This window comes from Podarcis erhardii (genome assembly GCF_964252035.2).
Source record: "Podarcis erhardii genome assembly, chromosome: 2".
Taxonomy (NCBI): domain Eukaryota; kingdom Metazoa; phylum Chordata; class Lepidosauria; order Squamata; family Lacertidae; genus Podarcis; species Podarcis erhardii.
The window spans coordinates 2035818-2049241 of NC_138498.1; the positions used below are offsets into that span (position 1 = coordinate 2035818).

At 49.2% G+C, this 13424-nt stretch overlaps 1 protein-coding gene across 6 annotated transcripts in view; it reads left to right on the forward strand.

Annotated features, from left to right (window-relative positions):
* Nucleotides 1–13424, forward strand: part of HDAC7 (histone deacetylase 7) — a 186704-nt gene that overhangs the window by 70481 nt on the left and 102799 nt on the right. For 2 of the 6 annotated variants that reach the window (XM_081851707.1, XM_081851705.1), the window contains one exon: nt 3913–3987. The exons of 2 other annotated variants lie outside the window; for them this stretch is intronic. Coding sequence is in view for 2 of the 4 variants with exons in the window: in XM_081851705.1 (XP_081707831.1) it covers nt 3913–3987 (75 nt within the window). In the remaining 2 variants the exon portion in view is untranslated. Of the gene's footprint in view, nt 1–3580; nt 3988–4330; nt 4452–13424 lie in introns of those variants that run through there. 2 more of the 6 variants (XM_081851704.1, XM_081851709.1) reach the window with 2 other exon arrangements.

Here is a 13424-nt window from a genome sequence, read left to right on the forward strand (position 1 = left end):
TATCACACTTTGTAAATGCAGTGGCATTAAAGAGAACCCATAAGAAAATGCAATTAATGGAGAGTGTGCTAAAAGAATAGTGCCTTTTACTTTATCTAGAGAGCACCAAAGTTTTGTAACAGAATGCACATACTTTCCCTAGGGCTCCGTGAAGTGGAACTGGTGCCTTTTCTCATTTTCTACACCAGAAGTGAGGAACCTGTCCCCCACTCCCAGCCACTGCTGCAGCACTCCAATTCCCATCATTAAGTATCACCAATAGTTAGGGACAAGGGGAGTTGTTGTAGTCAGCATTGTTTTGGTAATGGAGGGTTGTTGTTCCTCAGAAAAACAGATATGCATCATATACACACCTGAGAGTCAGCCTCACTCAACATGATGAGCTTCTTTCTGAGCAAATGTGTATCAGACTGCCATCTCGGAGGCTTGCTTTGGGCAGGCAGAGTGGTTCTGCAGCAGTTTCTTATTAGCCCTCTGCCTGCATCCTAAAACAGCAAAACCCTGTTTGGTGCTGTTTGGTGAGGAAGGAGGCGATTGATGATGACAGCCACCAGCTTTATTTATTTATTTTCCACAACAGTTCCTCAATAGAGGCAGTTCTGCTGGAGCAGGAAGAACCTGGGATTTCAGAAGTGCACCTTTAAAAAGTTCATAGCCAGCTTTAAAGTGCCCTCCACTGCTGGTCCCTTGGTTGGGGGTGGGCATATTTTTGGATGCTTGCACAGGTGTCAGAAATGCTAGTTATGGCACTGGTGGTAACAGAGAGAACTGGAGGCCAAGGGTGTGGCTTGCAGCATGCAGAGTATTGGGCAGGGTAGGAGATGGAGAAGAGGGGCTGCCTAGCTAAACACCTTCTTCCAGTGATACCAAACGCATGAAACTTTCAAGTTTTCACTCTGCCAACCATGAGGGCTGTAAACTTACTGAAAGAAGGAAAGAGATTTTATCAAGAATCTGGGTCCGGTAAAAATGTATATACAGTGTTACCTTCTGGCGACCAACACCAGCATTTCTGGCTCACAAGCCCGCAGCTCCCCTCACCCTCTTTAAGAATGGGTTTAGTGAGTCAAGTCAGAGCTGTAGTTCCTCCATTCTCCAATAAACAGGATTTAAAAAAAATAAAAAATAAAAATGGTGTAGGGGCATTATGGAATAGAGAATAACATTTATTGTGTTTGTCCATCAACCATAGTAGAAGTTTACTCAGGGAGCTCCAAAGGGTGAAGAGAAGAATTGCTACCATTCCACCCATAAAACTGTCCATTCCGCCACAGCCTCTGTCTCACAAGGCACCACAAATTGATTCCTTTCTCTCTCTCTCTCTCTTTAATGTACTATCTATTTATTTGAGTTATATAATGCCCTTTGTCAAAAGAACTCAGAGCAGTTCGCAAGATAAAAACATAAGATAAAAGCACAAATAGTTAAAACGGAAACAACAAAAGAATACCCCCAAACTTATTTAAAATGCTGTAGAATATCAATAATTACTCTTTCCCCTTCCTGGGTACATAACACAGCAATCTCTCTTAATGCTCAGAATCATACTTTGATTAAGCATAGATTGATCTCTCACAAAGATATCTCGATCCAATTAGGTGTTGTAGTTTTTAAAAAACAACAACTTGGGATATTATCCTTTTGGTAATAAAGGAATGAGAAATGTGAATTAACAATATGATACTAAGGAAACAGCCCTTCTCCCCCCCCCCCATGCTGTGCTAGTTCTCATCTCTTCAAGGCTGCCTTCCTAAGCACAAAGTGGAAGTAAATGCCATTAAAAACAAGTTTACGCAGTTCATGCATAGTTACCTGTTACTAAGCCCCATAGAATTTAGCAGGACTTACTTCTGAGCAAGTGTGCTATCAGTCACATTTAATTTACATTGAAAACAATGGGATTTAAATCATTATTAAGCATTTGACTGGGACCCATGTCTGCCCCTCGAGTTCAGTGGGGCACCTCATTGGGTCTCCCCCTCCCCAGGTAAGCAGAGTGTGACTCAGACTTGCATGTTTCCTTTACTTGGAATGTGTGGGGAAAGGTAAATGACTTCTATCAGTCTTGACCCTCCAGGTGTTTCAACTGCATCTCACATTAACCCCAGTCAGCAATCCAAAATATCTCCAGAGCACCAGTTTGGGGAAGGTTGCCTCACCTGTATACTTTGTGAAAGCAGTGCCCGTTTGTTTGTTTGGTTTTTTTTAAAAAAATATTTTTATTTTAGACAAGGGAATAGAAACAACACAGGTATTGTAAAAAGTTTATGACATTTGTGGGGGGAAGGCTAAATGCAGACTTGCATAGCCAAAGAAATAACTTTAGTTTTACTTGAGGGAGAAAGATGGGGGGGGGGGTTAAACATGCCATACACAAAACGAAGGCTGAAGCAAGTCTGTGAGGGCACCAAGTTGGGAGTATGTATTTTATTATTTTTATACTGCCCTATACCCAGAGGTCTCAGGGAGATTTACAGGATAAAATCAGAATATAAAACCACAAAATACATGATCAAAATAAAAACAACCCAGCTATAACCCAATATTCTTCACTGACTCCTCGTTCCCTGGCAGGGAGGGGCATTCTTTTGTCATTCACATCAGGTAGCCAAATGTCTTGGTCGGACTTGGGTTGCCATGTGCCTCTTTTTCGTGGATAGAGTTGTCATAGGAATCCATAGTTAAACGTAGAAGTCAGCAAATGTGTCCTCTTTTTTGCTCTTCAGAATATGGCAACTCGAAATTAAATGAAATTAAATTCAGTTTGAGGCGGGTGTGGGAATCAGTGTGCGCTTTGGGTTGTATAGTATCGAGTCATATCATATAGTATCAAAATAAATTTTGGTATATACAACCAGATACAGTATCCACGCCTCTCTCAGGAGCATTGGCTGTTCTTCCGCAGTTCTCCTTGACGTGATGTTGTGAACAGGGAACAAACATGAAAGTTCAGAGAGGCTTCTTTATGTTGATGCGTGTTTGTCTCAAATGAGACCTAATATGCATGAAATTACCCGGCTAAAGGCAAGTTCACAGCTGTCATTGGGATTGTAGGTACTTATCGTGCACATGTCAGAGCCTCATATATAATAATATTTTGGGAATGATTCGTGTCCTTATGGAGCTGATTTCTTTTGTACTTTATGGATGACCCATGATCGTATTCTAAAGTAGTTGGGTTAAATATTATCAATCAAGGAATCAACTTGCTTCTTTCCCCCCCGTGTATTTCTTCTCAATAATTAATTCGGTGTGGCTCCAGCAAATTTTCATTCTAAAAGTCCGGCCCAGGACAAGAGAAGCTTTGGAGCCGCTGGCGACGGGGCTCCGCGCCCGAGATCCCGGCACCAGATGGAGCGCTTGAACAGCAAACTTTCCGTCAGCCCGCCTCTTGGCTGCGCTTGCGCCAATCGCCAGCGCCCCTGGCGAACAATGCGCCTCTCCCCCGCCCCCTCCCGTGTGGGTTTCTTTCTTTCTCTTGCGCCCCCCCCTCCCGTTTCCATCCCGCTGTTCCTTCTTGTTCGCCGGCTCCTCCCCCGCCGCCTTCGCTGCGCTCGCTGCCGTCGGGGGGTGTGAAGAGAGCAGGCGGGGAGACTCGGGGCCGGGCGCAGGTGGATCCGCCCGCGGCTGCCGAGGGATGGAGCGGGCCGGGATCGCCGAGCCCCGCCGCTGAGCTCGACTTTCTCTCCGCCGCCAAGGACAAAAGCGTCGCGGGCTGGATGGCCGCGGGAGCAGCCGGCTCGCTGGTCCGCGCGGAGCCGTGGATGTGAGCTCCGCAGGCGGGCTCGACGGGGCTCAGCCGGCGGAAGGAGAGTCCCCCCATGCCCGGACTGCACCCTGCGCTGGGCGGCAGCAGCAGCAGCAGCAGCAGCAGCGCCACTCACGACGCCGATTCTCTTTTCTCCTCCGCAGATGGACTTAAAGGGCGAGCAGCAGGCGACGAGAAGGGCGTGAGCGCCGACGGCGACCGCGGCGCCTCCAGCCAAGGTAAGGCGCGAGCAGCGGCGCGCCGGGGGCGACTCTCCGGCCAGGGCGGGTCGGCCGGTTGCGCCCTGCAGGGCGGAGGGGTGCCGGCTGCCCGCGCGGCTGCGCTTGCGAAGGGCGCAAAGGGAGACGGCGCTTTGCCGGGGATGCGCGGCAGAAAGGGAAAGGAAGGAGGCGGCGAGGCCCGCAGAAGCTATTTTTTGCATCTCCCCCCCCCCGCGTGACTCGGCCTGTGTGTGTGTGTATGTGTGTGACAAGGCGAGGGACTTGGCCGGACCGCCCGCGAGAAAGAGAAAGGGGAGGCGGAGGCTTGACTTTCCTTTCTCTTTCTCCGCCGACGGGGGGCGGAGAGGCCGCGTGCTGTGCCGAGGGCAAGGTTTGTTGAGCGCCCGGGGCTGCAGTCCCAATGACGCGTGGACTTCGAGGGAAGACTCTCACAAGTTACTGGGGCCTCCAATGAACTGCCCGTGTTCTCGTGGCTTCCTGGTGGTTCACCTCTTTCCCCAACCTCCGCCCCCCACCTTTAAGGCGCGCGATGTTGCCCGGAGTGTCATTGCGCCCCGTTACATGTTCTTTGGGTGCATGGCTTTGACGTTGTTCATTGTGGCTTGGCTCACTGGCGTGAGTTGTCTAGATCCTTTTGCTTCCTCCCAATCCTCCTTCCCCAGTAATGTTCCTCTAGAATCATAGAGCTGTAGAGCTGGAAAGGACCACAAGGGTTCATCTAGTCCAGGGGTCTGCAACCTTTTAGACAAAAAGAGCCACTTGGACCCGTTTCCGAAGGGAAAAACAAACTGGGAGCCGCAAAACAAGCCAAATGTAAATAACCACACATTCTTCCCCTTCCCCCATTCTCTCTCTTTTCCCTGAGTCTATTTCAGATAGCAAAGAGGGGTATGGTACCTCTCATATCCATTTTTTGCAAAGCACCATGTGCATAGAGGGCATTATACAAATTAATACATAGAAAAGTGTCTGTCCCTCCCTGCAGTTCAACTGCCTCTCTTTTTACTAACAGCACATATCCATTCCTTCTGCTGGTGCAACTTTCTCATCATTTCTACATAGCAGCATTTATAAACCAGTGCCAGAAAAACTGGGTGAAAGGAAGGTGAGAGGGAAGAGATATGAATATTTATGTGTGTATATGTATGTATACATACATACACCTACACAATTACAGGTTTGAAGCCAACTTAAAATAAAAAGAGCTGGTAAGCAAAGGAATCTGTGGTGCTTTCCATGGGATCCAGGGACATGTCAGCTAATACTCTTCCCTTTCTTCTTCATTTGCTTGTCTCTGCAGCAAATCTTGAGGGGGAAGGGAGAAGGGCAGGGATTGCATAGGCACGAGAGAACGGGGGAAATCCCGCAGGCAGGATTTTGGTGCCTAACAGCCCCCCTCCCTCTGCAATTGCTCTCGTGCTCCCCCGCCTCTCTCTGAGGCCCAGATGCTGCATCACGGCACCTGCTGGCTACCTCTGGACCCCCTCCTTGTCACTGACGTAATTCACCCCTTCCTCCCTGACAGGGAGTGCGGGCCCATTTTGTGGTTCACCTCAGGTGCTCTCCCTCAACTCGGCGGCCACTCAGAAGCAAGGCACGGAAAAGGATCCCGAAGCACCACCGCCACCCCTCACTCACACACACACACAAAAACCCCGCCCCGCCATTTCCCTCGAGCACGCGCACTCTCTCTCCCTCGCCTCAGGTGCCTCGCGCGCGGGGCTGAGGAGAGCGTGGCCTGGGTGGGCGGCTCTCGATGTCACGCGGCGCGCGGGGCCTGAGGGCGGGCGGGCGGCCGCGACGGCGAAAAGGAGCGCGCCCTGGCGCGCCTTCCTGCCACCACCCTCCTCCTCTTCCTCCTCGCTCCCTGCACTATGAGGGAAGAGGCGCCGCCGTGAGCTGCTCGGCCGCTTCCTCACCGTCTTCCAGACGAGGCGTTCCCCTCTCCACCGCCACCGCCCGTCCTACCCCGGGGGAAGCTATGAGCCATGAAACCGCCTGGCAGAGCTTCCCTCCGGCGGCAGAAGCAGCAGCAGCAGCAGCCCTTCTCCGGCCGCCGCCGCCTCCTCCTCCATCCCAGCAGCCGCCGCTTCTCGAGCTCCGCTGCTGCCGCTGCCTTGCTTTGCCCGGCTCGGCTGCCCAGCTCCATCCCCTTCCTCTTTCTGGTGCTTCTGCTTTTCTGCTCAGGGTCCCCGAGGATCTGCGGAGCCGCGGCAAAGGTGTAAAAGAGCCGCATGCGGCTCCGGAGCCGCGGGTTGCCGACCCCTGATCTAGTCCAACCTCCTGCAATGCAGGAATCTTTGGTTCATTGTGGGGCTCAAGCTCATAACCCTGAGATTAAGCATTGCATACAGCAGATGGTATTTATAAAAGTGTGTCTTGTGTTTTCAAAACGCTTTATATATATATTGCTTGACTGCAAATCTCTCCTCGCCGCATTGCATTTCTCTACCTGTGGACACAGACTAGTTTTCCCTAAGTTGTTCTCAGCATCCTGCTTTTCAATTTATCTGAAATCTGCAGCTTAAACTGGGACATGGTGTGGCCTTTACACTCGGGAAAGGGTTGTACAGCTCAGTGGTGGAGTATCTGCTTTGCATGCAGGCTCAATCCCTGGCGTCTCCAGGTAGGGCTGGGAATATCCTCTGCCTGAAACCCTGCAGAGTTGCTGTCAGTCAGCACGGACACTATTAGTTAGATGGGCCAATGATCTGACTTGGTATGAGGCAGTTTCCTAGGTTCTCTGGGCCTTGGGCGCTTTTAAGGGCCAGGCCCCAGGTCTGCATGAAGACCTGGCCATCTATTCCTGGTTTCCATGAGGGAGCAGTGCTGCTTTGGCTGAAGCAATGGGTGGCACTAGTTGGCCTTTGGATGAGTTCCAGCTTGCTCGACACATTTAATGAAGTGTAGCTTTAAAGCCTCTGCACACCCACACACAGCCCAAGTTAGAAATGTCTGTGAGAAGCTCTGGATGTAAAGAGATGGTTCGTGATGCGCTGGTGGTGCTCCTTTCATCCTCATTCACCATCCTTTTGGAGGTAAGAATCACTTGGGAACTTTCCAGTGTGCTCACAACAGGTCAAAGCAGCACAGCTTAGCTGTCTTCGCAGTCTTGAGGTGTCTGTCTGTCTGATTGTGTCTCAGGCCTTATCCACAGTTAACTTTTGCCACACACTTTCTGGGCACAGGTCCGTGGTTTCCCAGTCCACACTGGAGCGCTCTTCTTTTCGCCCCACAGCTTTTGCCATGATAACTCACTCTTTAAAGCTGAAGGGCAACAAACAGCAATTCGAGTTTTCTGTGAATTGCAATTTGGTGCGATGCTGCGGTGAAGAGTGGATTTTTGTGGGAAAAGCTTCAGAGCCAAAATAGAGCACTCGGACCCGGAACTTGAAAGTGCAGGCTGTGCCTAGAAAGTGCAGAGGCAAAAGGTAAGTGTTGATAAGCTCATGGTCTTGTCCCTATACTTGATCTTATGACTTGGTGCAGATGAAAAGTCAACACACTTCAGGCTTTGGTAGTTAGTATGCACCTCTGAATGTGATACTTTGTTAGGTTGTTGTCATGGGACCTTGAGTGCAATCTGTTTGAAGTTTGTGAAATGGTCAGGAACAAGAGTCCTCAAAATGTGAGGAGGACCTCTCTTTCGGGATGTTAACCACACTGAGGGAGTGTGGTTGAGCAACAGACCTGGCGATGTTCAGTGGGCATGGCAACCTAAATCTGCTGAATTCCGCAAAAGAGGTGCTGAAAATGGATGAAATGGTGGAAAACACTGTTCAACTTTCCTCTCTGTCATCATTTTATTTTGTGCTTGTATTAATAGCCAGACCTGTGAAATTTGTGTACTCTTGTGCTATTTGGGTGGGTGGGGCTGGGGGAACTGGCATACAGCTTTGCTGCTGAGCAACCTCTGCTTTCATCATGGGTACGTTTACATTTTTTGGAAAATGTTCAAGAGGCGTTTGCTGAAGCCTCAAGTAAGAGGAGGGTCAGTCAAAGCTTCTGGCATTCAGAGATTAGTCTCCTCTTTTCGCACTGGGCAGATGGCTTACTATTTATCTGCCTGTATGCCAGATAAGTGGAGGGGGAGATCTGCCTTGTTTCACAGGGAGCTGCAGCTAATCCGTGCTTCTTGCTCTGGGTCTACCACCCAGCCACACGCCTTCCTCTTCAAATATGCAGCTCAGGTGGTACAGCTGCTCCTGGATTGTACCATTTCAAACTGCTTGTTACCTTTCGGTGGGGTGGGAGAGACTATTAAATTCTTCCCTGTATTCAAAAAACAAACATCAAAAACTAGATGACCTTGCTATACCCATCTGCTTTCCTTACATAGGGTTTCCCTTTCCTCTCCGCTGCCCCATGGCAAAGCATTCAGGCATGTGATTTCCCCACCTGCAGTCACAAGTGGTACACGTCTTTCTTCCGCCTCAGTGTTGGAAGCTCAGATATGCAAGCCAGGTGCCCCGTGGCTCCTTAAACCAAGGTAACACTTGCCAAAACAGGATGCCTAGTTGCCATTTTGGGGCAAGACAACGCTAAAGTTTTATTTTTCAAATGATGGACTGACTGTGGTGGATTCTCAGTGAAACATCTTCCTAGTTCAGATGACAATCTTGAGCCAGGTTAAAAACTTTGAGAACTTAAAGACGAAAAATCACTTGATCCAGGGATATCCTTTTCTTAATGGTGTCTGCTCCTGCTCTGGCTGCACAGAAAAAGCATTTTGGTTCCTGAAACTCATTCCAATTGTGCAGATAAAATATATCTGATGGAATTCTACATGATGGGGTATTGGTGTGTAAAAACAGTCAAGATCCAATGATCCCCCCAGGTATGCACCTCCAGATGGTGGAGATGTCGGGCCCCATTCTGGTGCCCAGGCATCTTCACTCAGTCGCAAGTGTCGATAGGCAGGTGCAAAATATGCCTGGCTAATTTCGAACACTAATTTCAAAACTACAACTGACCTCAGTTGTAGTTTCGGATCAATTTCACCCTATATTTTCTGTTTTTTCTTTCTTGTTCTCATAATTTGTGAACCTTTGAGCAACCTCAAACAACAGCCCTGTAAAGTAAGTCAGAATTATTATCCCTGCCCTGCCTTTTCCAGATTGGGGGGGGGGGGCTGAGACTTAAGAAAGAATGGCTGACCTAAAGCCACCCAGTGTTTTCATGGCAAGATTTGTAGCTCAGGCTGCATATACACTATACATTTAAAGCACGAGGCTTTTATGAAAGAATCCTGGGAACTCCATAGAGCTACAGTTCCCAGCATCCATAACAAACTACAATTCCCAAAATTCTTAGGGGGAACTCATGTTCTTTAAATATATGCTATACCAGCACTGATTTTTTCCTGTAAGCTGTACACTCAGTTCACTTGGGCCAATGAGGAGCTCCAGCTGTCCTGGCCAGTGCTTTGTGTGAAACCAAGTATGTGCCCTAAAATGTGGTCCCAACGTCCTGTGCAATGTTCCTCAGCAGGCAGCCTATGTTTAAAGTGTTCTTTGTTTGTAGAATGTTTGGAAAAACATTGCTGTCTGTAACCCCTGACCTTTTCATTCCCTTAATCCTTGAACTCGCCATGCTCTGTCAGGCATGAGATCTCCCAACATTGGCAGTCTTTGCCCCAAAGTGACTACAGTTCATACAAAACAAAGGGAAGGGATGTATGATTCACCCCATTCTCCCCCCCCCCAAAAAAAAAACATGACCTGGTTTCAGAATTATGGTGCTAGGAACTGGGGTGCAATTGAAAAGGCTGTTTGCTAGTTGAAATAATAATTTTAATAAACTGTAGCCCCAGTGTAGCCAAACTGTTCAGTGGCAAAGATTATTTCATAGCGACCTACCGGTATTTCCAAAAGTTTTCTGCCTTCAAGCCTTGTTCTGCTAAGAGTTAAGGTGCTATTGGTCTGCTCCCACCCCTTTAAGGTGTGCTTGAGAATTTTCCAAGAACCATTAGAAGCCGGGCATCTGGGTTCCAGCAGCTATTTATAGCCTAGATAATAGATCAGAAAGCCACCTGAGCCTGCCAGCTGCCTTTCTGCTGGGTTTTATTTGAATGCTCTTCAGAGGCAACAGAGTGCATAACAAACAGTCACTCCAAAAAAACTCCTGTAGGCAGTTCCTGGTAGAGCAAGTGAGCAGGCTTGGCAAATGGACACTGTAAAGTGAGGAAGTGGCTTTGGGAGGCAGCTGGGGAGCTTCTTTCACTGGGCATCTAGAAATACATAATTCCAGATACGGATATTTTGGGGGCGGGGAGGGGGACACACATACATGCAAATATTGGGAATAAATTGAAATATTTTCAGCTTGACACTATAGGCCAGGCTTTTGGGCAAAGAGTCAAAGCTGCCTTTTCACATACACAAATTTCGTGTTTCAGCAGCCTTTTGATTCCAAACAGGGGGGGAAATGTGCATTTCTGGAAATTCTAGATGCATGGTGATACATCTTTGTTTTGATGTTTTAAAACTGGGCCACTGTCTTAGTCACAGCCCTCCACTGTGTGGACCACCCTGACTGGCCCCCATTCTCCAGGTGGAGTCCCAGCCTCACCAGGGCTGAAAGCTGGAGGACATGCAGATAACCTTTAAACCAGGGGTCAGCAACCTTTTTCAGCCACTGTCCCTCAGACCTTGTGGTGGGCTAGACTATATGGGGGGGGGGGAATGAACGAATTCCTATGCCCCACAAATAACCCAGAGATGCATTTTAAATAAAAGGACTCATTCTACTCATGTAAAAACACACTGATTCCCGGACCATCCGTGGGCCGGATTGAGAAGGCGATTGGGCCACATCCGGTCCACCGGCCTTAGGTTGCCTACCTCTGCTTTAAGCCTTTTGTGGCAAGAGGCAAAGTCTGCCTGGAGGCTCCTGCCTACTCCCTCTCACCCCCCCCCCCTTTTGGGCCGTAAGTCAGGCTTGAGGAACCTTAGGCCTGGGAACTGAATGCGGCCCTCCAGACCTTATAACTCTTCCCAGGTCACACCCTCACAGAGAAGCTAGCCAATTATACAAAGGTAAAAATTCATGTTAGTGGCTTAGCTTACGTCTGCCCCCTGCCCAACCTGCCCCCACCCCCGGTGTGTGACTCTCTGGAGGAGTGCGTCCTTTGGGCTTAGGAAGGTTGGCCATCTCATTTGGAGCAGCTAGAAAACACAGAGGAAAACGTCCGTCCCTTGATTATTGGACTGCTAGCGGGTGGCAAGAGATTGCTTCTAGTAGTTGGGCCGTGGGGCTTCCGGTCCGAGGTTTCTGTGTGTCCTGTGTGCTGGTTCACTGTGCCCCTTCTGATCATGCAGGTCTATCCACTTCCAAGCTGATGGGCTTGTGGAATCAGGCCCTAGTCATTGGTGGTGGTTTTCGCCTTTTAGGATTCCTGAAGTCTTGCTGCATGAGATGTGGGATTTGAAATGGTGCATTGAATACTATATCCTGAGAATTCCAGCTTTCAAAGAAGAGCAGTTTTTCTTTCTTTCTTAGCTGAAGAATTCCAAACTGTTGTACTTTCCACACGTACAGTCTCCACAGACTGTGTGTGCCTCAGAGAGTGTCTATTCTGTGAAGGCCCTTCTTGAGCCTCTGAGATGCATGTTGCACATGGCCTCCTCCCCACATCCTGTTTCAGCATTCCTCTTTTACGCTCCAAGCGTGCCAGTCCTGGATACATGAAATTTCATGGACGGCATCTATTCTTAGCCCACCAGCTAGTTGAGTAAGTCACGTTGCCCAACAGCAGTCAGGAGTTCAAGACTTTTGAGGGTGGGGAAGGGAAGCAAGATAAGAATAACAGCTGTAAACATAGAGAAGGGGGAGAGGAACATGACTGATTCCAGCCCAGATGTTTTAAATTCATGATCATCTAGCTCATTTGACAGGAGAGCTATAAATTACAGGGTTGTGTCTGTATTAACGGAGTCTGTTTGAGAGAGGAATTTTGTAGAGTTCTCTAACTTCTATAGCTGCAGCAAGAGGTACTTTAATGCTGGATGTTCTCCCCTCCAGACTCCAAGCAAAGCCTGTTCCCACCTCCTCTCTGACCTTTATTTCTGGCCATTCTGACAGTGTTAAGCAACAAAGAGCATGTCTTTTGTAATAGCCATTGTGACCTAGTGGTTCAACAGGGATGGAGAAACCTGTGTGTGTGTCCACCGTGATATTGTTGGGACTCTGTTGACCCAGACAAGCATGGACAGTGGTCAAAGATGATGGGAGGTGCAGTCCAGAACAATCAGGGTTAGTGTCATGTGGAGGCCTGGGTTCAACTTTCTTCCTTGGTGGCCTTGGGCCACTCATGTGCTCTCAGCCTAACCAATCTCTTAGGGTTGTTGTGAGGATCGGAAGAGAGCCTTGTATGCCCCTCTGAACAACTTGCAGGAAGGCTGGGATAGAAAGGCAGCCTATGTACCCAGATCAATATAGGTGAATGCATGGACCATGCTTGCTTACCCTTACTGCCATCATCTAAACTGTGGCCTAAAAGGTGGGCTGAGCTGCCCCTCTGTTTTCTGTGTGTTTTGACGTGAGCCCCCACCCCCTTAAACACACAACATACATAATTCTAGCCAATACATACATAATTCTGTTGCAATCTAAACCTAGAGCTGCTGCTGGGAAACTGTTCCCCTCCTCCTCCGCTGCCCCCCCCTTCTTCTGCCCAAAGGCACAAGCTGCTGATTCCCCCTACCAGCTCCTCGTGACTCTAAATGGGAGGAAAGTGCCTATTACTCTGCAAATGTCTCATCTGTGATTTGGAAAGGGATGATGGAAAAGTGCCAGACCAGCACTCTCTGTGCAGTGACGAAGCTGCATGCTCCGGCACTGGGGGCGGGGGGGGGGCGGCGTGCCACCTGTGGGGATGTGGTGTCAGTCCTGGGGGTGTGGCGTGCCGCCCACTGGGGCATGGCACCTAGCACAATGCGGGGTGTACGGCACGTGTCCCGGGGGCGGCCACGATGGTACCCCCCCTCCCTGATGGTGCCAGGGGCGTGCGCTCCCCCACCCGCCCACGTTCCTCCACCAGTGGCTCTGTGGGGATGGTGTGAGCGTGACTTCTCTTTCACCCTCAATTCCTCAGTGTGCTAAATTGGCACATGGGAGAGTGCTTTCTCCAGGTGTCATGGACACCTGTCAACCCAATGTGGTCAGAGAGCAGGTGATGGGAGCTGGAGTCCCAGGTTAAGGAACCATGTGGAGCTGGGCAGTGCAGGCTCAAATCCTCTTTCCAGCATGGAACAGATGTGGTAGCCTTGTCAACCACTGTGGATCTTCCAAATCTGCTAATAATCCTCCAAGCAACTCCTGGGCTGCATGTGGCAGAGTTTGCCATGTGGATTTTTTATTAGCTGACCCAGAATGTCAAGTTGGTTGGTTTTGTTTGTTTGTTTTTTGCTGTGTGGTGAAACTGGTCCTCAGTA